Here is a 27,636-nt window from a genome sequence, read left to right on the forward strand (position 1 = left end):
CTGAGACAGAAGGTCACAGTAGGCCGATGGACAGGCCGCGGCATTACTGTCAGTGTGCTCAAGGGAGGTTGGCGGGCTCTTGGACTCCAAGTCTGATGAAGAACCTTTCCCTGTGGCTAAGGCTGCGTGTGCATTGGCTAGGTTTCTCCCACGTGCTTTATACAAAGATGGAATTGATAAAACACATTTATAAGATTGATTGTCTCAAAACTGTTCCGCTCTGGATGTGTTGGAAATATTTTGCTCAGCTTTTGGAATTTTTTAAAATAAGAATCATTATTCAGAATGATCTTAAAATAGAAATCAGGAACATAGCTTTATCATGATTGATATGCCATGTTATATTGAATGTTAGATGCTATCACTTTGTAGTAATGCACCATTATTTTATTATATACCACTAGGGAAGGAAAACTCCTTTACACCATCAATTGCAGGATACCTCTCAATCCTCTGATTAGATGTTAGAACATGGGAAAATGTGCACTTAAGACTGAAATGAGGTGGTAGATGCACTGGAGTCCTTTCCTGAGCACTTCACCACGTGCCAGGCCTTGTGGCCAGTGCTTTGCTAATCAAGAAATCTCATTATTCTCACTTTATAGACATGGAGCCTGAGGTTCACAGAAATTAAATGATCTGCCAAACACATTGAGGACTAACAGAACAGAACAGAGCAGAGCTAAGATATATCTAGATCTTACTGATTCAAGAGCCCACACCCTTACCTATAATTAATGTTAGATTTATCGAACCTTTCTGTTTTTGACTTAAAATTCCAACTTCTGGTGGTCTTTTATTGATGTAGTAACATACAGTAATTTGCACTATCTTTAAAAAATCATTTCTTGTTGTCAGTTTCTAAGTAACTTAGAAGATTTAAGTTAATGTACTAATTAGTGGTTCATCAGAAAATTCTATTTTTTAATCTGGAAATCTTCATTAAAGAAGGAAATTTTTGATGTTTTCATGGTATAACAATGTCAAAACAAAACACAATTTAAAAAATATTTTATTAAGGAAATTCTCACAAATACATAACAATAAAGAGAGCAGTATGATTTAAAAAAAAAAAATTACAATTTCAACCTGATGCCAAACCTCGCCAAACGGTTAAGAGTTCCTGACCATGTTCAGTAAATCTCCTTTTGCTAATTTGAGTACAGATACTTATACTAGCTTGTTGTTTAAGTGGATTGTTTGTTCTATGGAAAATAAGTATACTTCAGAAAGACGACATTAACTGCTGGAAGTGGGTTGCTTTAAGGACTTTGTTTGCAATTTAAATTTCTTTTTTTTGGGGGGGGGATTGAATGTCTTTATTAAATAAATGAGTAAATGGCAGCACAAATCAGCAATAATTTTGCAAGGAGTGGGAACAGAATGTAATCGTTCATTTCATGGTCTTAAGGTAGCTTTAGAACTGTGCCTGAGGCCAACTGATTAGTAGTATTATATATTGCAAATGAGGAAGGGGCAAGACTAAATACTCAGGACCAAACCCCTATGCTTTTTAGAAGACTGAATTAGAAACTTACAAATTATCCTAATAGCACGGTTTCTTCTTAAGATTTAAAATCTGATTTTCCTTAGAATTTTCAACCCACAGTTAGAAGCAAAGTTATAAGTGAGTAGGCTCAAGAACACCCTTTTGGACTAGGGAGGCTGACAAAAGGATGACAAGTTCAAGGCCAGCATGGGCAACTCAGACCCCATCTCAAAATTTAAAAAATAAAATGGGCTAGGGTTATAGTTCAGTGATAAAAGGCCCCTAGGTTGGATCCCCAGTACTGCAGAAAACAAAGAAAAGAGCACTTTTTGGAAGAAAAGAGCTTCAACTATTTCTGAAATGATTCAGTGCTTTCCCATATTTTCATTTTCCATAATATATTATTTCCTCTTGTTTTATACCTTAACCCCCAATTTCTCTGGGGAAAAGAATGTATTATAGGGAGCAGGATTAAAAAAATTATCATTTTAGCATTTTGGATCATTCTGTGTGGCAAGTCATCTTAAATTAAAAATTAGAAGATTTTTACTAACCCTGGAAAAAATACTTAGGTTTACTGGTAACTACAGGAAACTACAAAGGTTTAAGCAATCTTTTTTCTTTTTTGTGGTGCTAGGGATCAAACCCAAGGTCTTACACATGCCAAGCAAGCCCTCTGCCAGAGGGTATGAACAATCTTTAAAGCTGATTAAAAATGAAATCAAAATGGTCTTCTATTTTACACTACTACTCCCTGATGCCTCCCCAAAGCCTATTTTCTGGGGTTAATCCAGGGGGTGGGGTTAGGATTTCTGTGATCCAGTACTCCCTTACTTGAACCCTTTACTTTGGTGTGAGGGCTTTTGAGAGAAATGGAGTAAGTAGGTAGGTAGTTAAATAAATAAATAAACAAACAAACAACTGGCAGATTCATCAGCACCACCAACACAATAGAGAGAAGAGAACAAGATTAATTTGGGAAAGGGATGAGAAGGAAGGGGCTTGAAAGACAAGACAGTAAGGGCAAGTGGTAGGAGAGGTAAGTCTTAGCCTAGAGCAGTCCACTTCGAAGGAGTGGATGCTGGCTATGGGAGCTCTCCAGAAGTTGAAGGTGCTGTACTCTAGGAGGGTATCACCTTCTGGGTTTTTCTCTTGTTCTGCTCCTGTTGCTTGCCCGGTCATTTTGCCAACGCTGCTGTCCTTGATCTTGTAGGTGGGTGTATCTGACAGACCCAGGCCTTCCAGCTCCAACAGATCCAGTTCTGGGATAGGCATCCTCCAGAAAAGAAAGGAGCTGTACTGGCTACTCACAGGGTCCCTCATAGTTTCCTGTTATCAATGAATTACTAGCGTGTTCCAAAGATGTAGGGAGGGCCTCAGGGGCTCCGGGGTCTTCTCACCCTCACAGTGGGTTAAATAAACCTGGTCCTATTCCATTTGGAACAGAGAGCAGGAGATTGAGGAAAAGTGCTTCTGCAAATCCTGAACTCGGTTAGGTCTGGAGCGTTTGGGAGCTCCACTTTGTTTTCCCCCGCAATGCTTGGCGCGTGGAGGTCACGCGAGATACAGGAGAGCCGGGTCTGGGTGCCAGGCCCCCACCGAGGTGTCCACATACTCCGGTGCACTGGGGAGGAGCAGCGGCCTTCGGGGGCTGCGGAGGAGGCCCCCTCCCACGTGTCTCTAAGGTGCAGTGCCTCAGCAGTCCTTGGGGGAGCTGTGAGCTCGGCTCGGAGCCCCACGGGTTTGGTAATCGCGTCGCTGCGTTTCCGCCCTCGACTCCCCCACCCCGCGAGGAGCGAGCCCGGGAAGCCCACACTGGCGGGCACCGGGCGAGAGGCCCCTTCCAGCTGCGGCTGGGCGCCTAGATGCCCGAGGAGAGCAGGTGAGACTGTGGAGCTGGGCCCTGGCCGCCAGTCCAGCCTGCCGGGCCAGGCGGAGACCTGCAATTTAAATTTCTAAAGCACATTGAATAACTTTATAGCTACTTAATATGCAGTGTTCTCTTTTATTTTGTATTGGGACTATACAGTTTTATGAAGTCCACCCAACATATTTATGTAATTTTGATATTATACCTTTTGTTTAACGCTATTTTGCTTTGCCTCATTTCATTGGTACTCGTGTAGATGAAGACAATGTGACTTACTCTCCATCTGAATGTGTTATTTGTGATCAAGAATGGGTATGCGGGTGAGTGCTTAGGCAGGTGGAGCCCTGTCTGCTACCTTATATGACCTTGCTCTGTATCCCATGTGTAACATCTCTGCTCTTTGAAGTTGACTTAGCTTCTAAAAACCACACTGACTTAAACTTTCTTAATCAAGTTGCTCCTTTCACTGGGTGTGTGGAGTACCTAGAGGTTCTCCTTTGCCAGGTTCATGTCTTACCTTTCCCCTGACCAAGAGGAAGATGTTATTTTGACAGGGATTCCAAAACCCTAACCCTAACCCCACACATATATAACTTTATTAATCCAACTGTGTTGTTGTAATATCTACATTTATGTTAAAATCAAAAGGTGATATGAAAAGTTGATCCCCAAATTGTTCACAGACTACACAATGAACACATGTGACCTTAAGGTTGAGTAAAGAGTAAGGAAAATACTAAAGATCTTCTCTGCCACGTGCCGGCCATGACCTCTGCACACCCTAATGCAACATCTAAAGAAGGCTGCCTTCTTGGTGGGTTTGGCTCACTCACAGGAGCTCAGTCATCCACTCTTCTCAAAGCAGACACTCCCTCCCTTCTGGGATCTGGCCCGTGCGCAGGGTATGAAATGTTCTGGAGGAGCTCGCCAGGTCACACAGCTTGTTTGAACAGTGCTTTCTTTGCTCTCACTTGTATTTAAGGAGCCCCACTGGGAATAAGACTGAAGTCTCACTGTGGAGAGAACGCTCTGCCTGGGACTTCCCAGTCAGGACCCTGAAAAGCTACCCAGGACTCCCCAGCTACATGACTTCAGGAGTGGGCATTTCCCCAATCTGCTATGTATTTTTTTTCTCTTTCTCTCTTGCCTTTCACTTTTTGCTTTGATAATTATTGCTAAAATAAATGCTATCTTGTATAAAGAGAGTGTCTTTATTGTCTATTGGGTTTGACCTGCCAAATCCAGCAGCTGCAAACACGTCACACTTCACGTCACACCTGCATTGCCTTCACTACCTGAGTAGCCTAAATGGCATGTGTAGTCTTTTTGACTTCAGGAGCCACCATGATCTGCATAGGTTCTTTGGCCTAAGTAGCCTCTAGGACCTGAGTGACCTCTGTGAACTGCAGAACTTCTATGACCTGCATAGTGCCTGTGTCTGTGTGGCCTCTAATTTTCTTAGCCTCTATGATCTCGGTAGTCTAGGAGACCTTAGTGACCGCCATGGCCTAGGAAGACTCTATTGCCTGAGCAACCTCTATGTAATATCTATGATCGGCCTATCTGGGAAGACCTGCAGCCTCTACGGGACACACAGTTGCTAAGGCCTTATGCAGCCTCTGAGATCTGTATACCCTTCATGGCTTGGGTCGTCTCTGTGGCCTAGCAGCTGTATGTCCTGTGTAGCCTTTATGTCTGTGCAGCCTCTATGACCTGGGTAGCCTCTGTGGCCTGTGTAGGCTTTATGTTTGTGCAGCCTCTATGACCTGGGTAGCCTCTGTGGCCTGTGTAGGCTTTATAGCCTGATTAGCCTAAACTACCTTATTAACCTCTGTGACTTTTTAGGTTGTATGACCTGAGTAGGTTTAATGGCCTGAGTAGTTTCTATGACCTGAGTTTTCCCTAAGACTGGCATACCATCTGTGGCCCAAATAGCCTCTGTTGTCTGAGTATCCTTCATGACCTTGGTAACCTCTATGAACCGAGTAAAGTCCGTGACCAGTATAGTCTCTGTCACCTGCTCAGCCTTTATGACCTATGAAGCCTTTAAGGCCTGAGTAGACTAAATTACCCCAGTAGCCCCTATAACCTCAGTAGTCACTATGACTTTCATAGCCTATAAGAACTGCATAGCCTTTATGACCTGCACAGCCTCTTTAATCTGTGCAGCCTCTTATCCTGTGTAACTTCTGAGTTCTGAACTTCCCCTATGACCTGCATGTACTCTATGGACTGAGTAGCTTAAATGATCTTAATAACCCCCAAGACGTGCATTGCCTGAAGACCTGGGTAGACTCAGGTATAGTCTGTGATGTGTCTTGTACCTATGGCCTGAATAGCCTCTACTGCCTGAGTGCCTTCTAATGCCCTAGTGTCCTCTGTGAACTGAGCAGCTTCTGTAACCAGCATCACCTCTACCATCTGACACCCTTATGATTTGCATAGCCTCTGTACCTACATTGCCTCTATCATCTATGTAACATTGATTACCTGCATATTTTCATGATCCGTGTTGCTTCCACACCTGAGTAGCCTCTATAATCTGAGTAGTCTCTGTGGACTGCATAGTCTTTATGGCCTTAGTAGTCTAAATTACCTGAGTAGCCTCTATGAATTCAGTAGCCTCTACGACATGTCCTGAGTAACCTAAATGACCTGAAGAGCCTAAATGACCATAGCTGTTCCCTGAACTGCATAGCCTCTGTTACTGGCATAGACAACATGGCCTGAGTACCCTCTGTGGTTTGCATAGTTTCTACTGCCTGAATGTCCTCCATGACCTACGTAGCCTCTACGAGCATCTTACTCTCTATGACCTGTACAACCTATGGCCTTAGTAAATAGCATTTGTTGTCCCAATGACCTGCATAGCCTCTATGGCCTTAGCAGACATTACGATATTAGCATCCTTCCAGACCTGAATTGCTTCTATGACCTGAATAACATCTATGACTTGAAGCCTCTATTGCCTGCTTCTCTCTATAACCTGATGGCTTCTATGACCAACATAACCTCTGAGACCTCTTTATAACCTGAGTAGTCTAGGTGACCTAAGTGGCCTCTATGACCTGCATAGACTCTGTGACTGGCATAGGTTCTGCGTCCTGAGAATTCTCTATGGCCTGTGTATCCCCCGTGGCCCGAGTAGATTCTGACCTGAGTAGGCTTTATAATCTGCATAGCCTTTCCTACCTGAGTTGCCCCAATGAGCTACTCGGCAGGTGTGCCCTCTTTATTATCTGAGTATCCTAAGTGATCTCTGTAGCCTCTATGATCTGCAAATTCCCTTTTGACCAAGTATCTGCTATTACTTATCTAGCCTCCATGACCTGGGTAGCCTTTATGGCCTGAATAGACTTAATGACCTTAATGGCCCCTATGGCTTGTGTGGTCTCTATGACCTGCATAGCCTCTGTGTCCTCTATTTCTTGTATAACCTGGTTGGCCTTAGTACCCTCTATGGCTTCCATTGCCTCTGATTGAGTAGTCTCTATGACCTTAGTGCCTCCTATTTTCTGCATTGCCTCTAGGCCTCTGGCCTCTCTATGACCTAAGTAGGCTTTTTGGTCTGACTTCCATAACCTTTATTACTTGAGCTGCTTCTATGACCTACATAGCTCTGTGACCTGTGCAGACTTTATCAACTGAAAAGCTTCTACAACCAACACAGTCTGTCTAACCTGTGAAGCCTTTATGGTGTGATTAGCCTAAATGCCCTGTATAGCCTCCATGACCTGCATTGCCTCTCTGACCTGCACAGTCTCTGTTCTGAGCAGTCTCCGTGGCTTGAATAGCCTCTATGACCTGCATAAGTCCTGCAGAGCCACTGTGACTACAAATCCTCTATAGACTGAGTCGCCCCTGTGGCCTATGTAGCATCTATGTCTAGAGTAGCCTCTTGGAATTTAATAGCCCCTATTAATAGCATAAATTCTCAGACCTACATAGTCTCTATAACTTGCGTAGCATCTATGGCCTCTGCAGCCTCAATTACCACTGTATCCTGAATGATGTGTGTGCGAGTAGCCTATGGGATCTGCATTGCACCTACAACCTGTCCATATCCAAGAGCTGCACAGTCCTATGACCTATGTAGAGTATATGATCTGAGTAGGCCCCATCATGTGTAGCATCTATGAACTGAGAAGACTCTTCTGCCTGTATATCCACTATACTCTGAGTTCTCTGTTTGAGCTGAGTAGCCTCTATGTCCTCTAATAGATTAACCTCTATTTCCTTGTAGTCTCTAAGACTTGTAAAGCCTCTACTAACAGAAGAGCTTCTCTGGCATTTGTAACATCAATAAGCCAGAAAACATCTATGACCTGCATATCTTCCATGACCTATGTAACCTCTATGGCCTCTGCAGCCATGACAACCAGTGTGTCCTTTATGGAGTAACCTAAATGACCTTAGTTTCTATGACCTGGGTAGAATCTATGGCCTACATAGTCCTTATGCCTGAGTAGCTTAAATGACCTTAGTAGTTCATGCACACTGCATCACCTCTATGATCTGAATGTCTCCCATTACCCACTTAGCATCTGCATCCTGTGTGTCTTCTATAATGTGTGTGACTTGTTGGGTATAAGTAGCCTAAGTGACCTTAGTAACCTCTATGACCTACGTGGCCTCTGTGTCCTGAGTGATCTCCATGACCTGAGTAGCCTCTATGTGCTGCATAGCCTCTATGACCTAAGTAACCCTTATGAACAACCTAGTGTCTATGGCCTAAATAACTTCTGTTGTCTGCGTACTCTTTATGATCTGTGTAGGGTTTTTGGCCTGAGTAGTCGAAATGTCCTTTTTAGTCTCTACAGCCTGCATAGTCATTGTGCCTTGAGTATCCTAATGACCTTAGTTGCTCCTATGACCTATGTATCCTCTATGACCAGCATAATCTCTATGGCATGCGTAGCCTCTGTGTCCTGAGTATCTTCAATGGTCTGCATAGACTCTGGCCAAACTAGTCTCTATGTAACCTCTATCACACCTGTAGCCTGAATAACCTTAGTATCCAGTATGGCCTGCATAGATTCTATGACCTGTGTAGCCTCAATAGCTTGATTCGCCTGTATGTCCTGCTCATCCTATAAATGCTTTATAGTCTGAGCAGTCTAAGTAACCTCAGTACCCTCTAGGACCTCAGTACCCTCTAGGACCTCAGTAGCCTCTAGGACCTCAGTACCCTCTAGGACCTCAGAAGCCTCTATGTCATCAGTAGCCTCTTGAATCTCAGGAGCCTCTAAGACCAGTGTATCTTCAATGGTCTGAGTACCCTCTGTGATCAGTGTAACCTTGAGGACCTGAGTAACCTAAGTGATCTAAGTATCCTCTATGGCCTTGAAAACCAAAATAATCTCAGTGGCCACTGTTACTGTCATATGCTTTATGACCAGCACAACCTCTATGACCTGAGCAGCCTCTATAGCTAGCTGGCGTAGACTCTGTGTCCACGGTATCCTCTATGACTTGCATAACATCTGTAACCTGTGTAGCCTTGTGTCCTAAGTAGTTTATATGAAATTAGTAGCCTCTGTGACCTGAGCTGCCCTTGTGATCTGAGTGTCTTTTATAACTTGTATAACCTCTATGGCCTAATGACACCTAAAATCTGCATACTATGCATGATCTGAAGCCTCCTGCCTCCATACCCTCCATGACCTGATTAGCCTCTGTGAACTGAGTAACCTCAATGCCCAGTGTAAGTTCTAGGACCAGCATACCCTCTACAACCAGCATAAACTCTGTGACCTGTGTAGGCTTTATGGCTTGAGAAGTTTAGAAGCTCTCTCCTGTCAGCAAGGCTGACAAGAATGGCCCCTGCATGGGAGTTGAATGTCCATCATGTGCTTAGAGCACGTCATTCTGGCAGGGTTCCCAGGCCTCCATCTTGCCTAAGGCTCCTCTGGGCCAACATCACAGCGTTGGAATTGCCCTTCTCTAGACAGTATTAAAAGGAAATGGATTGGTTACATTTGGAAAACCAGGAGCCACATGAAGGGACTGGATCTGCAGTCACACTAGGAGAAGCTGGATAAAGTTAAGATAAAGTTATCACTAAAGAAATATTAATATGCATATTCACATATATTCACACATTCATATTACATACATAATCACATATACAAATATTCATATTTAGATGCATAGTCCTATACATATTAATGTACATGCTCATACACATTAATATATCAATATTTGTATTCCTATAATATGCATAAAATATTCATATTCACATATATATTACCTCATATACATATTTATAACTATATCCATGCACATATACACATTCATGTATATATTCATATATAGGTATATATACTATTCATATTCACTCATATTGATATACATATTAATATATTTTATATTTATGTACTTATTTTTATATATAAACACATTCATATTTATAGTTATATATGTTCATACACATTCATATTCATGTATATGTTCATGTTCATAATCATACATATTAAATACATATACTTGTACATGATCATATTCACATATATATTCATATGCATGTTCATATTCACATACATATTCATGTCCATGTTCATATTCATTTACACATTCAAATTCATATTCATACTTACATACATATTCATATATTCATATGCATATACATGCTATATATATTATTTTATATGTACATATAATGTAAATGTATATATTCCCCAGTAGATATATACAGTGGAATAATATAGATATTATTAGTAGATATATTCCAGTGGAATAATCTGGAATGGGAAATCATCAGATGGAGGGTGCAGTTTACTTCCTTGATCAGTTGGAGGATACAGGTTCTACACCCCTCACCAGGTGGAGGGCATGAGGATATATGTGCCCCTCAAGGTGTGAAGGACACAAGGACCTACACCCCCACAGGGAACTACTCCCCTCACCTGGAGAGCATGGGGATCTACTGCCCCCATCTAGGGGAGGGCACGGTGTTCCATGCCCCATACTGAGCGGAAAGCCCTGGGATAAATTCCATCTACAGATTCATCAGTAGATTCATCTATAACATCTTCCCCAGTTATCTTCCCTGGGATTTGAACTGGAATATTCTGGAGTATGATCTCATTAGATGGAGGGTATCCAAATTAATAATACACTCACCAGGTGAAGGACATGGGGACCTACCACCCCCATGGAGACCAACAGCCCCTACAGTGCAAAAGGCATGGAGATCTGCTCATCTCATTTAGCAGAAGGCAGGTTGATCCATTTCCCATAACAGCAGAAAGCACTGGGATCTAATTCATATTTTATATATATATATGTATATCCTAATATATCCTTATATATTCATATATATAGCCATTTGTACATACATATACATATTAACATACATATTCATATACTGTATTCATGTACATAATCAAATATTCATCTTTATACTCATGAATATGGACATATTCATGTACATGTACATATCCATTTGTATACATTCACATTCATGTGCATGTACATGTGTATACTCATATTTATGTACATGTATGCATTCATATTCACATACATATTTGGATTCACATTTATGTGCATGTAAAAATTTATATTCATATTCAAATTAATATCTCACACATATTCACACTCATGTACATATTCATAATTTTGCATATATTCATGTGCATGTACACATTCATGTACATATTTATGTTTATACACACTTTCATATTTCTGTTCATGTCCATGTGCATATGCACATTTATAGTCATCTTCATATTAATAAACATTCATATAAATATATTCACATAATCATATACAGTCTCAATACATATTCATATTCAATAGATTTATATCCATGCATGTACATGTACATATTTGTATTCATATTAATGTATGTATTCATATTATATATTCATGTTTATATAAATATTCAAACATACACATATGAATAAACTTATTTATATACATGTTCATGTTCATATTAATCCACATATTCATATTAGTGTCATATACATATTAAGGTACATATTCATATTCCTATACCTAAGTGTTCATATTCATGTTCTATACATATTCATGTACATATATATTCTCATATAGGTACATGTGTTAACTCATATTCTTACACATACTCATATATATGTATATGGATTTATATATGGATTCATCTGTAAAATCTTAGTTTCATGCTTTGGGTTTGAACTGGGATATTCTGGCATGAAACCTCATCAGATTAGGGTCTGGAGATTAGCTTCCCAATCAGCTGGAGGATGCAGGATTCTAATCCACTCACAAGGCTGAGGGCATGGGGATCTGCACCCCTTATGGGAGCCCTCACGACGCAGAAGGGGTAGATAGCTACACCCCTCAACTAGAGGAGGGCAGAGCGATCATTTCCCCATGGAGCAGAGGGAACTGGGATCGAATTCATGTATATCTTTAGAGGTGCGCATACATGTTCATTTACAGGTTCGCATTCACATACACATGTTCATATACATGTTTGCATATTCATATTCATATTAATGTGCTTGTGCGTATGCATGCTCATTCTGACAAATATTCATACTCACTAATGTCAACGTACATGTACGACGTGTTCATGTACATATTCATGTACGCGCACGCATTCCTACTCACCACGCTTACATCTGTGTATGACATGCGCACGTGCACACACACTCGCATTCACATACACGTGCTTCTCAGTGTCCCCAGCGGGAGCCAAGCCTCCAGCTCCACCGCTCGCACTTCCTTGCTTCACGCAGGACTTATTTTCCGGGACGCTGAGCTGCTGTCCCTGGGGTCTGCGGAAGGCAGGACGCATCTGCCTGCACAGGGTGCGGCATGATCCTCCCACTGTGGTGGCTCCTGGGGAGCCTCCTCGGTAGGTCAGAGGGGCTCCGCGGCTCTGCCGCTGCAGAGAGACTTCACTCGGGTGGATGTGCTCTTTCTTCTTTTGGAGCTGGGGATGGGTCCCAGGCCTCGCACCTCCCCTGTGCTCCTCCCGCCCCAGCCCTGCCTTGGGAAATGGTCTCTGTGTGGAGTCCTCGCCTGCCAGGGCCCCTGCCCAGCCTGCCCTTGCTTTCGGGGCAGAGCATCGTGAGCATTTCCGTGAGCGCCACAGCACCGCTGGGTTCCCGCCCGGGACTCGATGCCGGATGTCCAGCGCCCTTTGCCAGGCTTACTTGGGAGAGGAGACCAGAGCCCCGTCTCCCTGGTCGAGGGGATGCCTCTGCTCCTGGTCCCCGCGCTGCGGTGCTGCGCTGCGCTGGGCTGCTCCCCACCGCCTGTGCGTCTGTCTGTCCCCAGCACACCTGCTCTCCCTCAGGTCGGTCCTTCAGCCAGTCAGCTGCCGTCCTGGGGTCTGTAAGACTGGTCGCTGGTCTTACCTCAGTTGCCGGCGACCTTGACCTTGAATCCAAGGCTGAGACCTGCCACACATCCTTCCTGTTTCAGGGGGGCACTGAGTTGAGCACATGCAGGGTAGGTTACCAGGCTGGTGTGGCTCTGTGTGTGTGTGTGTGTGTGTGTGTGTGTGAGAGAGAGAGAGATGAGAGAGAGAGAGAGAGAGAGAGAGAGAGAGAGTGCTCTGATGTGAGTCGTGACTTCTCAGGTTCTCTTTCCTTAAAAGCCAGAGCTGAACTGCCTCCATCTTCAATTAGATACCTCACCCAAAACATCCAAGAAGACAGGAAGGAAGAGGAAGAAGGTGAAGAGAGGCGAGCGGGACGTGGCTCGGTCCCTGACTGGAGGGACCTGCTGGCCCCCTCCGGTGCCCTGGGGACCTTGGAGCAGCACCGCAGTGCAAGACTCGAGAAGTCAGTGCCTGTTCACGCCGATTGGCAGCTGCAGCCCTGGGCCTGTTTTGGGGCCTTGGCTGCTTTCCTGGCAGGGGCCCCAGCCCTTCCTGCCGGCTCAGGACCTTGCTGCTAGAGCCCCTCTCATGCCCCTGCTGAGCCCTGTCCCTGCACCAGCTTCACGTGCCCTCCGTGCTTCACAGAAACACCCCGGGTCCTGAAGCCGCCTCTGCCCCGGCCTCCTCTGCTCCCCTTGGCGTGGAGCTCTGCTCACCAGCCACTTCCCACCCACAGGAGCCGAGCCCTGGGTGCCATAGGCCTTTCTGGGGTCCTGTGGCCCGGCGGGGTTTGGACCGACTCCCAAGGGTCTCTTCTCTGGAGGGGTCTGGCTGCTGACAAGGCTGCCCGGCTCCTGGGGAGAGGGGACTCCCAGTGACCTCGCCTTCCTACGGGCTGTGCCGCAGCCCTCGGGACACCTGGGGTGCGGGCCTGCTGGGCTCCGCCTGGTGGCTTTGGGCCCTGCCTGGGCTGGACGGTCCCACCTCCATCACCGGCCCAGCTCTGCTCGCGCTTTGCCGGTGGCCTCGGGGGTGCCGACACCTCCAAGTCTCTGCAGCTTGTTTTCCCGACTCTCCCTCATCGTTTCCTGGACGTTTCAGGGATCAGGGCAGAAGGCCTTTCCCACTGTCCTGAAATCGAAGTTGTTTAAGACAACACTCATTTCAAAAAGTTCCAGAGCGATCATAATGAATGGGTTAGAAGAAAAGCACAGGACTGTGCTGAACAGAGGCCCGACTCTCCCTCTGCAGGCGACCCCACCCCCTGCTCTCAGCCCCTTCCCGAAATCCGTGTGCCTGTGAAAGCACCGGTGTGGGGTTTGATCGTCCCCTTCTGTCATTAAACTTGGACAGGCTCGTGCTGCACACGCTGCTTGTGACTGTCTTTGTTTCTGCTTCTTAAACGTCCCCTGGAGGATGCACCGCAGGGGCCACCTTCACTGGCTCTGCTGGGCCCAGTCGGCTGGTGGGTGAGGTGGGCTTGGGCTGCCCCTGCAGGTGGCACCGTCTCCTGGACACTGTGCCCTGCTCTCTCCAGTGCAGCCCTCGCTCCCGGTTTCAGGATGGCTCTGTCACTTCACAGGCTCATTGTCTAAGTGTGTGACATCGGGAGTGGTGTTCTGGAGGGACGCGTGTGAGGCTGTGATGTGTAAACCATGTGCTGAGAGCGGATGGTGTCAGGGCAGCTGCCCTGATCTGTGTGTGGGGAGGCCGCAGAGGTCCCGGGTGTTTTGGAGGAAGGTCACATTTTTAGTGTAAGGAAGGTTGTGTGGGTCGCTGGTTATGTCCCACAGTTGGGGGCTGGAGGTGGGGTAGAAACTAGCACCTGCATGCGCTAGGCTTCTTGGTCTCCCATGCCTTCAGTTATTAACAGATTTTTAAAGATTCTTTCCCTTCAAGTGATCATTAAACCTAGGATGTAGTAGTAAGCTGCTTGGCTTTGTAACCTACGATTGGTTGGAAGTGAACGTACCACTGTTTATATTTGGAATTCATCAGCACAAAACTAAGTGTGTACAATAAAGTATCAAGAAGCATTTAGAACTTGAGAAAATGGTCATAAGTCAACTTTAACAAAAGACAGGGTCTCCATAATCGATGAGTCGCTTTTTTGGAAGACACCCAAATACCTCCAAGGGGAGCCTCATGTCCTGAGATGCTGTGGGCAGAAGTTCTGGATGATCAGTCCCCACAGTAACAGAAACGATAACAGAAAAGAAACAACACACGCCCAGCGAGCCGCGATGTCACCGTGCAGGATAGCACATGTGGGCGAGGCCCTTGGGCTGCCCTGGGAGGGGCTCGGTGCTGTTCTCTGACAGGGCCGAGGTGCCTGGGGAGGGTGACTGGCCGCCTGAGGGTGGCCCTGGTGGTGAGGCCTCGGGTGTCTCTGCAGGGACGGAGCCTGGTGGGCCCAGCAAACGCAGCGCCACCACCACTCCCCGCAGCTCGGCTGGCCCTGCCTGCGGCCGTGCAGCCTGGAGGCTGGGGAGGGGCACGGAGGGCGCGCCTCTCTGCCCTTGGCCCACCGTGCGCCTTTCTCCATGGGAGGAAGATGGTGTTGTCTGCTAAACAGGAAGTCGCTCAACGTGCACAGAGATGCCCTCCGCAGGTCCCCGACCTGGGGAGGAGGAGCGGATTTCCTGCCCGCAGGTGCTTCTGGAGGCTGCCTCAGGTCTGTGGCTGTCACGGGCAGTGGGTACTCCCCAGACTCTCAGAAAGAACACTGCCCTCAGAGGACCGAGTGGATTCGGTGGCGAGGTCCTGCCTTGGAGGCTGGTCAATGCCCGAGCTCGGGTGGCCAGCCGCAGCTGCACTCGGCGGGCCAGGCATCTGGCTTTTAGCCACCTGGGCAGGCGTTTCCAACACAGCAGCCTTGCTGGGCCCCGGCCAGTCTCCCAGTCTCCTGCTGGTGCAGAGGGTCCTCCCACAGGGCCACACGGTCCCGCCTGCCAGAGCGGTCGGCACGCCCTTGGAAGGTCACAGCCGTCCTGTCCACACGCAGAGCCAGACTTGGTTACCCCTCACTGACCTCAGACCTCCGTTTTGATTCAGGGTGCGAACTTGTTAACGTATCTGTACAGTTAATGCGAAATGTCCGGGTCTCATTTTAGTTTGGGGTATGAAATGGGACTTTTATTCCTTATTGATGCTTTAACCATTTAAACTTAGCTGGTTTAGTTTTTCAGAGGGAAACACGCACCGCAGGGAAAACTCTTGTCCGCAGTGTGTCCCTTGCCAGAGGCTTTGTCTCGTGTGTACAGTTGTCTCCCAGCACCTTCCAGGACCCCCAGGACGCCTGACTCCAGGGATGCTCCAGTCCAGGTCGCAGAACGGCCCCGCCTCCGCCTGTGACCCATGAGTCCTCCCGGTACCTTGAGTGACCCCTAGCTGGGGCGGAAGGTGGTGTGAGTGCTGCTGTCCTGGGTTGTTTAGGAAGCAGGATGAGAAGGAACGCAGTGCTCAGCCAGCTGGGTGCCCCAGTGCGTCCCACCTGTGGGTGGCTGAGCCGGAGCCTGCGAGCTGGGGACAGCAGGTGGTGCAGAGACGCATCCAGCGCTCGACCTTTCTCGGTTTCCAGCCTCACATCTGTTGGGCCCCGAGTCCAGCAGGAATGTGCTCAGTACACCAAGTACTGCGTCAGCTCTTCAGCCCCCAGGTGACACCGCTGACGCCCACAGAATCCCAGCTGTCCTTACTAGAAGCCGGTTTCCTGGCCGCGAGCCCAGCAGACCATCCCTGGTGTGGGTGGTTCGGGCCGCACTTGCCAGGCTGTTCTCTAGATGCTGGGCGGGGTTCTTTGGGGTCCGGCCTCCTTCCTCATAGGGCCTTAGGGAAGGAGCGGCGCCTTCTCTGAAGGCCTCTCTGACATTGTGGCACAGGAACCAAGTGCTGCTGGAACCATCTGACTTGAGCAGGCGGCTCTGCTTCCGCGTCGCCAGGTGCTTGGGCCCTGTGTTTGGGTGGGCCGGCCAACAGGAGAGGAGCCCGCTGCAGGTGGGCCAGGATTTCCTCTCTGCCCTGCCGTGGTCTCCCCAGAGTCTCCCGACAGCAAGTTCACACTCGGGGCCTCCCGAGGCCAAGCCCTGCTCTCTGCTGATGGGCTGCGGAGTCAGCCTGGGAGTCAGCCTGGGAGAGACATTTCCATGGTTCCAGACTTCAGCCTCCAAGGAGAGGCTGGCTGTGCAGGGGGCCTCGGCAGCTAAGGGAGCGGCCCCACTGTGGGCCAGTCTCCTGGGTCTCCTGGGTCTCCCGGGCGAGTGCCAGCCAGCAGGGGCAGGCCGCTGGAGCACTGAGCTTCCGTGCCCTCCCTGGGGAGTGTAGACACTGGGCCAACCAGATCAATCCAGAGGACCCTGTGCAGCCCGTGCTGGCTGGCGCTGTGTGGCAGGTGTTGGCCAGTGGCTGGGAAAGTGGGGCTGGGAGCACATCGTAGGGAGGGTATTTTTACTTCTTGTAACTTTTCATTTTGTTACTGGGGATTGACCCCAGGGACACTTTATGACGGAGCTACACCCCCAGCCCTTTTTATTTATTTATTTATGTTTTAAGATGGGGGCTTACTAAGTTGCTGAGGCAGGCCTTAAACTTGTGATCCTCCTGCCTCAGCCTCCCCGTTGCACCAACTCACCTGGCTTACTTTTTTGGAACTTCTCAGTTACTAATAAGCGGCACCGGTCGGCTGCAGACCATCTAGTGGAAAAGGTATGCGTGCTCATGGGGACTGATGGGCTTCTGAGCCTCGGCTTCTCAGGTCTGTGCTGTGTCCAGCGGTCCCAGAACTGCTCACGCAGGGCAAGCTGGCCGGCTGTGGCCTGAGAGCCCAGCATGGCTCAGGCATTTTTAAAGGACTGTGAATTAAGACCCTCAGCAGTGATGGGACCCGTGAGGCCGAGGGCCCTGGATGAAGAACACTGCCCGGCTTCCCAGGGTTCCCGTGTCCCCAGTTGGCCTCCTTCCCCCAGAAGACCCTCCCCCATTCCTGATCACGGCTGCCTCCACTTCCCAAGCAGACAGCTGTGTGACTTAAGACCTCGCGCCGCTCCTCTCTGGAGCCATTTGGGAACCAAGCGCCCTCCAGCGTCTCAGATGGGTTCTGTCTCCTCAGCTCACTGTCCTGCTCTGTGCCAGGGGCTCCTCACCGGCCTCTGACACCTCTGGCCCGTGCCGGGGCGGTAGGGTGCCTGCGTGATCTCGGAACGTGCTGAGGAGGGGTGTGGCCGCAGAGGCTGGTGACGAGAGACACGTGTGCTGAGAGCGCTCGGGGTCCTGCAGAAGCCAGGGGTGCAGATCCACCAGCCCAGAGCTGCCCTCGGGGACAACAGCCTGCACACACGTCACTGCGAGCCTGGGCGTGGATCCCTGCTGATGCTGCTCCTGCTCTGGTGACCCCAGGAAACTTGTGAGATAGTAAGGGCTTATTATTCCAAGCCAGAGCTTTGGGGCCATCTGTTCCCCAGCAACAGATCACCGGATTTGGATCCTGATTGATCGGATTCCTTCACACCGGCTGTCCTGTGGCAAGTTCTCCCCACCATGTCCTGTTCCGACTCGGCTCATGCTGGGAGGTCTCGTTCCCTCTGGAAAATGTCAAACCAAGGCTGAGGCCCTGGCACAGGGGTGCCTGTGGTCACCAGATGGCGCTCGGAGGAGTCTGGGTGCCCCTTCCTGAACCACCCTGGTCCCCGGCCCTGGAGTTGGCCTTGCCTGGGCGGCCCTGGTCCCCGGTCAGTCCAGGGCTTCCGTGTGTCCGCGTCTGACCTGTTGCACTGAGGGTTCCTCCAGAGCCAAGATCATGCTCTCCTGGCGAGCAGTATGGAGTTAGCGAAGGCTCTGCGACGCCGGTCGCTGTTAGAAGCAGCTGGAAAGGCAACGGAGCAAGGCAGCTTTACGAAAGCCTCGGTCTGCCCCAGGCCACGGCGAATGCGCTGCTCCGCCGTCCTTGGTCTGCAGTACTCAAGGAGATGTCGTGGGCTGGGGACGTGGCTCAGCAGAACTTCTGCTAGCTACTAGTTGGGCTGGGAGTGGCCCGAGGGCCTTGTGCCTGTGCGGCAGGCGTTCTCCCAGCTACACTCACACCCAGAGAGTCCACAAACATTAGCCAGGCATGGCGGTGCATGCCTAGAGTCCAGCTACGCAGGAGGCCGAGGCAGGAGGGTCGCCGGAGCTCAGGAGATCAAAGCCAGCCTGGGAAACAGAGCGATTCCCCGGCCACAAAAACAAACGGTGAAAGACCCTTTATCAACAGTGACACACTAAAAGTGGAATCTTAACGTCCGAAAGCTCACTTTCTACTGGTCACATTGTCTTCATAGACAAATTAGAAATAGTTCAGTTACGTTGGCTCAACTGGAATAAAATGGTTAATGAAACTCTGATGATTCCTACTGAGAGCCAACCACACTGTAAGAGGCAGGCAGTAAACCCGGCCCGTCGACACAGCAGCCTCAGGACAGGCCCTGGGCCCCTGCGCATCGGCACATCTTTGTTAATGGAAGGAGGCCAGGGGTGCAGGCTGCCCACCCAGGGGCTCTTGAGCTGGAAAGGAGCCAAGGAAGCCAGGCGGCCAGTCGGGGTCCTGAGAGCTCCGTGTCCACCAAGCTAGGGCTGAGCTGCTGTGACCCTGGCTCTTCCCTCGGCTGCAGGCTCGGTGCAGGAGGGCCTCCCGAGGCAGCTCCCAGTGGGCAGTGGCTGGCTGCACCTGCCGGGCGCTGGCACCTGATGACCCATCTCTGTGTCTCTCATCTCTCACTTACTCTGACACGCTGTTGACTCGCTACGCACTTACTGAGCACCTGTTCCATGCCAGGTAGTTCTTTCGGGAACTGGAGTTCAATAGGGAAGAAGTATGGCCGAGGGCAGCGGGGAGACACACGGGTGCAGGCAGGGCAGGAGAAGGTGCCGCCGCAGGGAGGCAGGAGAATGGGGAGGCCCCTCTGGGAAGAGGAGGCTGTTCTGTAGAGCGCACAGGCAGCCCGGGAGTAACAGACGGGAGTGGAGTGCGTGAGGGCGGAACTTGCAAGGGTTCGACCTCTTGGAAGATGGAATTCTGCAGGGAGAAGGTGGCCTCGTCCGTGCAACACCAGGAGAGCCCATCAGCAGAGGCTGAGGACTACCCCTGCCACTGGCCAGAGGGGAAGAGTGGCCACTTCAGCTCTGAGGGGCAGCTGTGGAGACCAAGACCATCACCTGCTTCTCTTTATATCTCCAGCAGGAAGGAGGCAGCACAGCGTGGGGCACAGAGACCCAGCACCCGCTCCTGCAAGGATAGGCAAGGCCTGGGCCTCCAGGAGAGCCAGAGGTGGACCTTGGGGCCCAGATGGTGCCACAGGAAGACAATGGCACACCAGGTCCCATGTCTAGCACTCATCTCTCTGAGGGTTTTCTTTTTAATTCTGAGATGGACTTGGATTCTTTACAGCAACTACTAACACCAAACTGGTCTCTGCTTGGAGCCTCGGATAAGCAAAGCCCAGTTTGCACTTGTTCTTGCTTCTAGGTAATAATATTCACAGTCAGGTTTGTGTTCAGCACTGAGAAATACAGCTGAGAGCCAGGCACCATGTCACATGCCTGTGATACCCGTGACCCGAGAGGCAAAGGCAGAGGATCACAAGTTTGAGGCCAGCCAGACTCTGTCTAATAAAAAAGTAAAAAGGGCTAGGGGTGTAGCTCTGTGACAGAGCACTTGTGAGCATGCTGGGGCTCTGTGGTCATTCCCAGCACCATGCCAAAAAAGAGAGAGAGAGAGAGATCAGAGAGGAAGATCAGCCCCTCCACACTTGAGTGGCACGCTGGCTGGGGCTCCACAGGTTTCCCTGCACTTGTAATCACCGCAGGCTCAGGTTTAACTGCAGCAGCTGGTTGTGCCTGCGTGGTGCTGGTGGTTTAACACAGTACTAGTACCGCTCCAGGTAAAAAGTGACACAGCGACTACTGAGTCTAACATCCTTGTCTTAAAATCGAACAAATCCAGATGTGTTCCAAAACCTTCCTGAGCTGGTCTGCTGCTGAATAGGCACAGTGTCCTTAGTACCATCTCTGATCCTTGAAAACCGAGTGTTCCTGAAGCGTCTCCTTTGCTAACTAGGCTTTTTTTTTTTTTTTTTTTCCATTTTTTTCTCTTCAATTATCTTGGGTCCTGCAAAGGCCTTTATGCTAGAGGTGCCATTTGGGAGAGGGCCCCACCGCCTACAAGGATCTTCAGCCACTGCTGGACACGGGGGACCTCTCAGGCAAGGCCTGTCCACCATGTGCTCTGTGCAGCTGATGCCCAGTGACCCTGAGCAGGGAAGGGGCCCTGGGGCTTCTCAAGTTGTGCTCCCATGGGTGGTGGACAAGCGTCATGGCTCTTGGGCTCCTTTCCCTTGGGTTGTCTAAGGTCAAAGCTTCACCATTTTGGAAGTACGTCCCTGCCTCCTGCTCTTCTGCCTGGCCTCCGTGTGCCCAGAGGCTCACCTGTGCACACTGGTTGTTCCTAATGCTTCTCCTGTGGCTTTCCTGACCTTTGCCCCTGGTGAACGAATGCTTCACAAATGGCTGTTCTGGGAGGGGTAAGGTTCCCTGCCGCCCCTCAGGAAGGACTCTGGGGGAGGAGGCAGGTGACTACTGGAGTCAAGAGGGCACTCAAGTGAAGTGGCATGTGTAGAAGAGGCAACATCAGGTGGGCGGCTCATTCACGGCTGGGCCTCCTTGCTGGCCACAGCCTGCCAAGGGCACACCACCTTAACTCACAGCTGCCCCAGGCTCAGTACGGCAGCTGGTGAGACAGTGCGTCTGACCCTCTGGGTCCCATGGAGATTGAAAGAGTTCTGTGAGCTCCGTCAGACCCCCAGCCCAGGGACGGTGAGCCAGCTTCTTGGTGCCCCTTCACGGGAGCTGCCCTGTCAGGCTGGAGCCCCTCCTCCTTTAGCACCTCCACATTACGGGCTCTGGGTTGGCCTCTGGCACCGGAGCAGAGTTGGAGGCTGCTCTGTGCAGTGAATCTATTCTATTCAATTATGCAACTTCATCAAAATGCTAATGGAATCAGCTGGGAGAGCACAAATCCAATCGCCACACAAATGCGGGGCGCACTACTGCTGCAGAGTTCGGTATTAAGCAGGCACTTAGCTGTTAAACTTTTGGGGGGTGGGCAGAGGGAGCTGTTTCTAGACTACGTGCCCCTGGGTGGCAGGAGGGAGGCAGCCCATGTGCACATGTGAGCAGGCACAACCTCACAACGCAGAGCTACCAGAACCAGTGTTTAAATACCCTTGAAATATGTGGAATCAGGTCCCTTCGGGAAAGCAGTCCTCGTAAGGGCACTGTACTGATAGTTTACAAGTACAAATCTTTTCCTCTATTGGAGCTGGGAAGAAAAATATATATTTACAGACTCACTCAAACCTCTGACCATTTATTTATGTTATCCCCATTTTCTGTATCTCTGGAATCAAGAGTTCTGCCTTGGACTTAGAAGGCCATGAATGTTTGGATCATGAGGTAGCCACACACGCTGGTCTTTTTCACTGCATAGCACAGAGAAACTCAGTAAAAAGAGCTCCTTAAAAAATGTCAGGCAGCCGGGCGCAGTGGTGCACACCTGTAATTCCAGCAACTCAGGAGGCTGAGGCAGGAGGATCTTGAGTTCAAAGCCAGCCTCAGCAACTTAGGGAGGCCCTAAGCAACTCGGCGAGACCCTATATCTAAATAAAACACAAAAAGGGTTGGGGATGTGGCTCAGTGATTAAGCTCCCCTGGGTTCAATCCCAGGCACCAAAACAAATTCAGGCAACTTTAGGGAACAGGTTTGATAAAATGGGTTAATATCAAATTCAATGATCACATACTGTTGAAAATATGCAGAGGGCCAACAAGTTTCCCTACATTCACCTTTTAGGAAGATGTTATTTGAGGAGTGCTATTTAGGTGCATGTATCAAAGCCAGGCATGGTGGTATGTGTTGGGTATCTCAAGATGTGGAAGGGGGAGGCAGGAGGACTGACTGCTTGAGCTGGGGAATTGAGGGTCAGCCTGGGAAACAGCCCTCATTTCAAAAACAGGAAAAAAAAAAAAAAAGTTTTATCCCAAACTCATCAAATGACATACATGAAAAGGTTCACATGTTTTGTTTTTGTTTTCTTGGCATCTGTTCCAGAAAGCTATTAGAGAAACATTATCTGTAGTCTGTTTCCACATATAATAAAATGCTATATTCTCTATTTTAATATCCTGAGGTTTAAAAAAAAAAAAAGTCACACTGCTTGATAACACTGCCATCCTGGTGGCTGACCTACCCTTGTCTTTCCAGGGTGGTCCCTGCAGATCGCATTTCCTCAGTGCCTGTGAGGTGCTGCGGAGAGTACCTTGACCCCAGTGATTTAACAGTCAGCCACCAAAGACATCCCTTCACAGCAGGAACCCAACACAGAGGTATGACGAAAGCCATTTTATTTTTCCCTACATAGATTTTAAAACACTTCAACGGAAAACACTGAGTACCCACCCATCAGGTCACCCTGAAGGCCGGCAGGACCTTTCACACCTGTGGGCGGCCAGGAGCACACAATTCTTCATGGTCCTTCAATAGTTTTGCATGTACAAAATTTTCTGTTTTGCTTTAGCAAATAGCAACATAATTTAAAACTTTCACATTTCCTGTATGACACCTAAAATCCAGTCCTATATTTATTAATAGAGTTAGAAAAATAAAAGTCTTAAAAATTTCATGGTACGAGTTCATGTATTAATCACATAATCTCTTCAACATACGATTAGTTTTAAAACTCTTACATAACAACCTCTGGTTGAATTTGAAAGATGTGACTTGAAATCTAGTGAGATTGTTAAGTCAATGCACACGTCATCTGCCTGGCTTAATTTTTACTTGCCTGGGAGAGTTAATTCCCACTGTCCACAGAAGGAATGACTTTTAAATATTAATACGTATATTACAGTATGTACAAGCATTCTTACATACTCTGGGAAGTCCAGCCACGGAAGGGATGATTTCCTGTAACATGACCTCATGGCAGACGGGACAGGAGGACATGGCGCTCACACAGAGGTGGAGGAGGAGGTGACTGTTCAGGTCTGCACACTCAGGACAGCCAGAGTCCCACTGAGACCAGCAGGCCCCACGCTTCCTGGAGTGGAAGCCAGGATGCAGGAGCTGCACAGGGCGGTCATTCTAGAAGGAGCAGGAGCTCTGCCTGAGGGCTGAGAGGGAGCCCCACGGGCCCGTGAGGGCCGAGCAGTCACCTCGCCCGCTGCAGTTGGAAGTGCGCAGCACACATCCCAGGGCTACCTCACAACCCATCTTGGAGGTGTGGACAATGCAGGCTGTGTCTGGTTCCAGCCATGCTGGTGCCCTTTCTTAGACCGCTGCGAGTTGGTCACGGACATGCCGCTCAGCTCACCTCTGTGCACTTGGCCAAGCTGTTCCTGCTATTGAAGAATCCATACCTCATGGCCTGCTAAGGGGAGCTGGCAATGCCCTGCCGTCCTGTGTGAGGTGGTGGAGGGAAGGGGGTTGACCAGCTAACTGCTTTGTGAATGGGAGTGAAGTCCCCATCCTGGGCTGTATCTGGTGTTGGACATGCACAGGAACGAGCCACGGCCCTGTGTGCATATGTATACCGTGCAAACTGCATCTGCTTTCCTCGCTCTCCCCGTGACCTGCCTGGTAGCTGCTTCAGAAGCTCAAATCCAGGGCCACCAAAGCAGGTGGCCCACCTAACTGCCTAGAGGGCTGAGATTCTCCCGGAAAACTGTATAAGCAAGCCTCTCCAATGAAATTTCTAAAGCTCTTTAAAGAGACTTTAAAATGATTGAAACAAAGAGTCAGTAGTGTTTCCTGGTGGTCCGCTTTCACATGCAACATAGACGAACTATTAACATGTATTATTTTAGCCAACTGTTAAAGTTTATTTCATAAGTATCAGTAATTTAAAGCCATTTACTAAATTGTAAATGTCAATCCTTTAAAAACTACTACCAGAGCAGTTTTGAGGTATTACTGTTAATTTAATCTGGAAATGTTACTATATTCTGATGTGGCTGGAAATGCAACTGCCATGCCATGGTCAGGTGGTGCTGCGTGATGCCACTAGGAACACGCCCTGCAGGCGTCAGGAAGTCACTGTGCACGTGCAGCAACCTCAATGCCAAGTTGGTTGGCTGGTCATTTCTAAGCACACCAAAACAATAAAAGCGGGCCCAGGCAAGGGGCCGCAGGAACTGGGAACTGCCCCCCTCCGGGCTTCCTTCAGCAAAACCCCAACCTACACTCAAGTCATCTACAAGGAAAACCAGTGCAAAAAGCATCCAAAAGTCTTGCCTGTCAGCAGGTTAATTTTCATATAATTTTAAAAGAGCTAGATATTTTTCTTTCAAAATTCATTTATAAAAAATAAATTTCAGTTTGAGACCTTAGGTACCAAATTGTAGCTTGATTCACCGTGATGGCTGCACTATAAAGTCATGGAAACGCGTGGCCCCAGCTGTCTTTCCAGGCCTTGCGGTCACAGGCCGTTCCAGGACTGACCAACATACCCTAGGCTGCTTGGACAGTTTAGTCATCTATGTCCTGAAGCCCACCAAGCTTTCATTCTCAGATCCCCACTATGAAAGTAGGAGTGACTGAAATACATTCACCACAGGGAAGGGAGCCTGGCACGGGCTCGGCAGACACTGACCCAGGGCGCCGGGACAGCATGGCCACTCAGAGGGAAGGGCACCTGGTGGGCTCCAGCTGGCTCGGATGCTCCGCACTACAGCGCTGCACAAAGTCCCTCACGTAACTTGTACCTCGGAGCAATGAGATTTAAAAAGCAGCTGGATGGTGTCAGCAAACCCTTCCAGTGTTGTGCTGTGAGAGAGGGACAGCCCGGCGTGCCACCACAGGTACCTCAAACGGGAGCACCGTCGCGGGGACTGCCAGTGTGACTTGCTGCACAGGAGCATGCTGACACCAGCGTCTGTGGGACCAATTGTCTGGGGGTGGAGTCTGCCTCAGCCAGGAACCACCTGAGGGGCAGCGAGGACCTGCACCTGGCAAAGCTTCCCGCTTCCACATCCACACAAAGCACAGTGAGTTCCAGACTTGTGTCCTTCCTTAGGCCAACCAGCAGGTGGCTGACCCGTCCCACACCACGCTGATGGAACACAGCGTGGGACAAGTCTGTGGGACAGCGTGACACAGCAGGAGTCTGGTCCACTACAAACTTGAGCCTGTTAAAGAAAACCACGGAAAGGAGCAGCCGAGTCAGTATCCTCGTGCACACAAAGGCCAGTGGAAGGTGCGACTCAGATCTCACTGATAGTCCTCTCTGAAGGGCAGTACTCCGAGGGGCCTGGGGAGGACACGTAGAAGGACTGTGTTTTCCTTTTTAACCGGGCTCTTTTGTTGGCCAGCACCAGGCTACGCCGGCTGGAGCTGATGATCTCCGAGATGAACTTCTTGCAGTCCACGCACACCTCCATGGTGCTCCAGTCCTCCATGAACTCCTTGGGAAAGTGCAGTTCTTCATCCGATCGGTCCACAGACTTGGACTTTGAGGAGAACCTGGGAGAAGCCAAGACCACTCAATATTCTTACTCATTTCACTACTGCAATACTGAGAAATGTGTAAAAAAAATGACTTGTTGCCAAAACATGGAAAGGGTGAGTGACTTAATTCCAAGAGGAATTGCTTATTGGAGACAAGGTTAAAAAATAGTTTTCAGCAAAGAAACATGTTTCATTAAAAAGCAACAGAAATAGCTGGGCACATGCCTGTCATCCCAGCAACTCAGGAGGCTGAGGCAGGAGGATTCCAAGTTCAAAGCCAGTCTCAGCAACTCAGCAAGGTCCTAAGCAACTTGTTGCAACCCTGTCTCTACATAAAATATTTTTAAAAGGCTGGAGAGGTGGCTCAGTGGTTAAGTGCCCCTGGGTTCAATCCCCTGATATCAAAAAGGAAAAAAAGAGAGAAAAGAAAAGAAAGAAAATAGGGTATTTTGGGTATTTGCCTGATCACCATATACAGATCAGACTTTAACAGCTAAATGACATAAGGTACAAGTTGCTCCAGCATGCTACTGAGAATTTAGAAGGAGTTCTTTTCCCAGGGGTCTGGAACCTATACCGATTAGAAAATGGTGCACGGGAAGGCAGACTATGGGAAACTGAAGCACGTTTATCTTCATCCTATGACACATCCTGAAAAACTGTCTTTTGATCAGTTTTCCTGCCATGTGTGTATCTGTCTACATGTGTTCCCCTCCTCCAGTCACCTCTGCATTTGGGTGACTGGCAACCTGGATTCCAGAGAGCTGGAGTCAACTAGACCAACGTCATCAGAAACGTTTTGGTCACATCTGAGGGACCCTCTGCGCATTTCCTTATTCTTTCTTTTTTCGTACTGGGGATTGAACCCAGGGGCACTTAACCACTGAGCCACCTCTCCAGCCCTTTTTAAATATTTGATTTAGAGAAGGGTTTCACTAAGTTTTCTATTTTTTATTTTGAGACAGGGTCTCACTGGGCTGCCCAGGCTGGCCTTGAACTTGCCATCTTCCTGCCAAGAGGCCTGCCACCATGTGACAGGGCGGAGCCGGCCTTCTTCCTTCCACTTTCTCAAGCACCAGCACCAACCCTGCCGTGCACTGTGCACTGAATGCAAAGGGCTGGGCCTCGTGAGCTTTGCCTTCTGAACTCCAGCTCTCCGCACGGGGCTTCGCTTCTTCCTTACGGGAGCAAAGCGGCCAGAGCTGCTGCAGACTTGTCGCACAAGAATGAACACATTTGGTTTTTGTTTTTGCTTCCCCCCCCCCCCCCCAAAACTCAGGTAAGAAAGGATAAGATTGTTACGTGCAAGTTTTTCATTCCACTGACAGGAGTTAGTTTTAAGGAGGGCTTTTTAAGGACATAAAAAAAACAGTTACTTCAAAAGAAGGAACAAAATAGACCACATTATTAGAGCATCCTTTAGTAGCTAGCCATTA

At 48.8% G+C, this 27,636-nt stretch overlaps 2 protein-coding genes across 5 annotated transcripts in view; both read right to left on the bottom strand.

Annotated features, from left to right (window-relative positions):
* Positions 1-1,372: 1,372 nt before the first annotated feature.
* On the bottom strand, positions 1,373-3,245 carry LOC306643017 (protein AF1q-like). The gene is made up of 2 exons (XM_079108939.1): positions 3,089-3,245; positions 1,373-2,881 (listed from the first exon to the last, which is right to left on the bottom strand). The coding sequence occupies exon 2, from the start codon at positions 2,810-2,812 to the stop codon at positions 2,423-2,425; it is 390 nt and encodes a 129-aa protein (XP_078965065.1). The 5' UTR covers positions 2,813-2,881; positions 3,089-3,245; the 3' UTR covers positions 1,373-2,422.
* A 19,838-nt stretch (positions 3,246-23,083) lies between these two features.
* SPIRE1 (spire type actin nucleation factor 1) overlaps positions 23,084-27,636 on the bottom strand; it is a 145,916-nt gene continuing 141,363 nt past the window's right edge. For all 4 annotated transcript variants that reach the window (XM_079108850.1, XM_079108852.1, XM_079108851.1 and 1 more), the window contains one exon: positions 23,084-26,215. In XM_079108850.1, coding sequence (XP_078964976.1) covers positions 25,957-26,215 — 259 coding nt within the window. In that variant the 3' untranslated portion in view covers positions 23,084-25,956. The remainder of the gene's footprint in view (positions 26,216-27,636) is intronic.

The sequence above is a fragment of the Sciurus vulgaris genome, assembly GCF_902686455.1.
Source record: "Sciurus vulgaris genome assembly, chromosome: 13".
In the NCBI taxonomy this organism is placed as follows: Eukaryota; Metazoa; Chordata; class Mammalia; order Rodentia; family Sciuridae; genus Sciurus; species Sciurus vulgaris.

Excerpts from the sequence above, each read along its gene's own strand:
- LOC306643017 (XM_079108939.1), bottom strand. The coding sequence starts at position 2,812 with ATGAGGGACCCTGTGAGTAGCCAGTACAGCTCCTTTCTTTTCTGGAGG.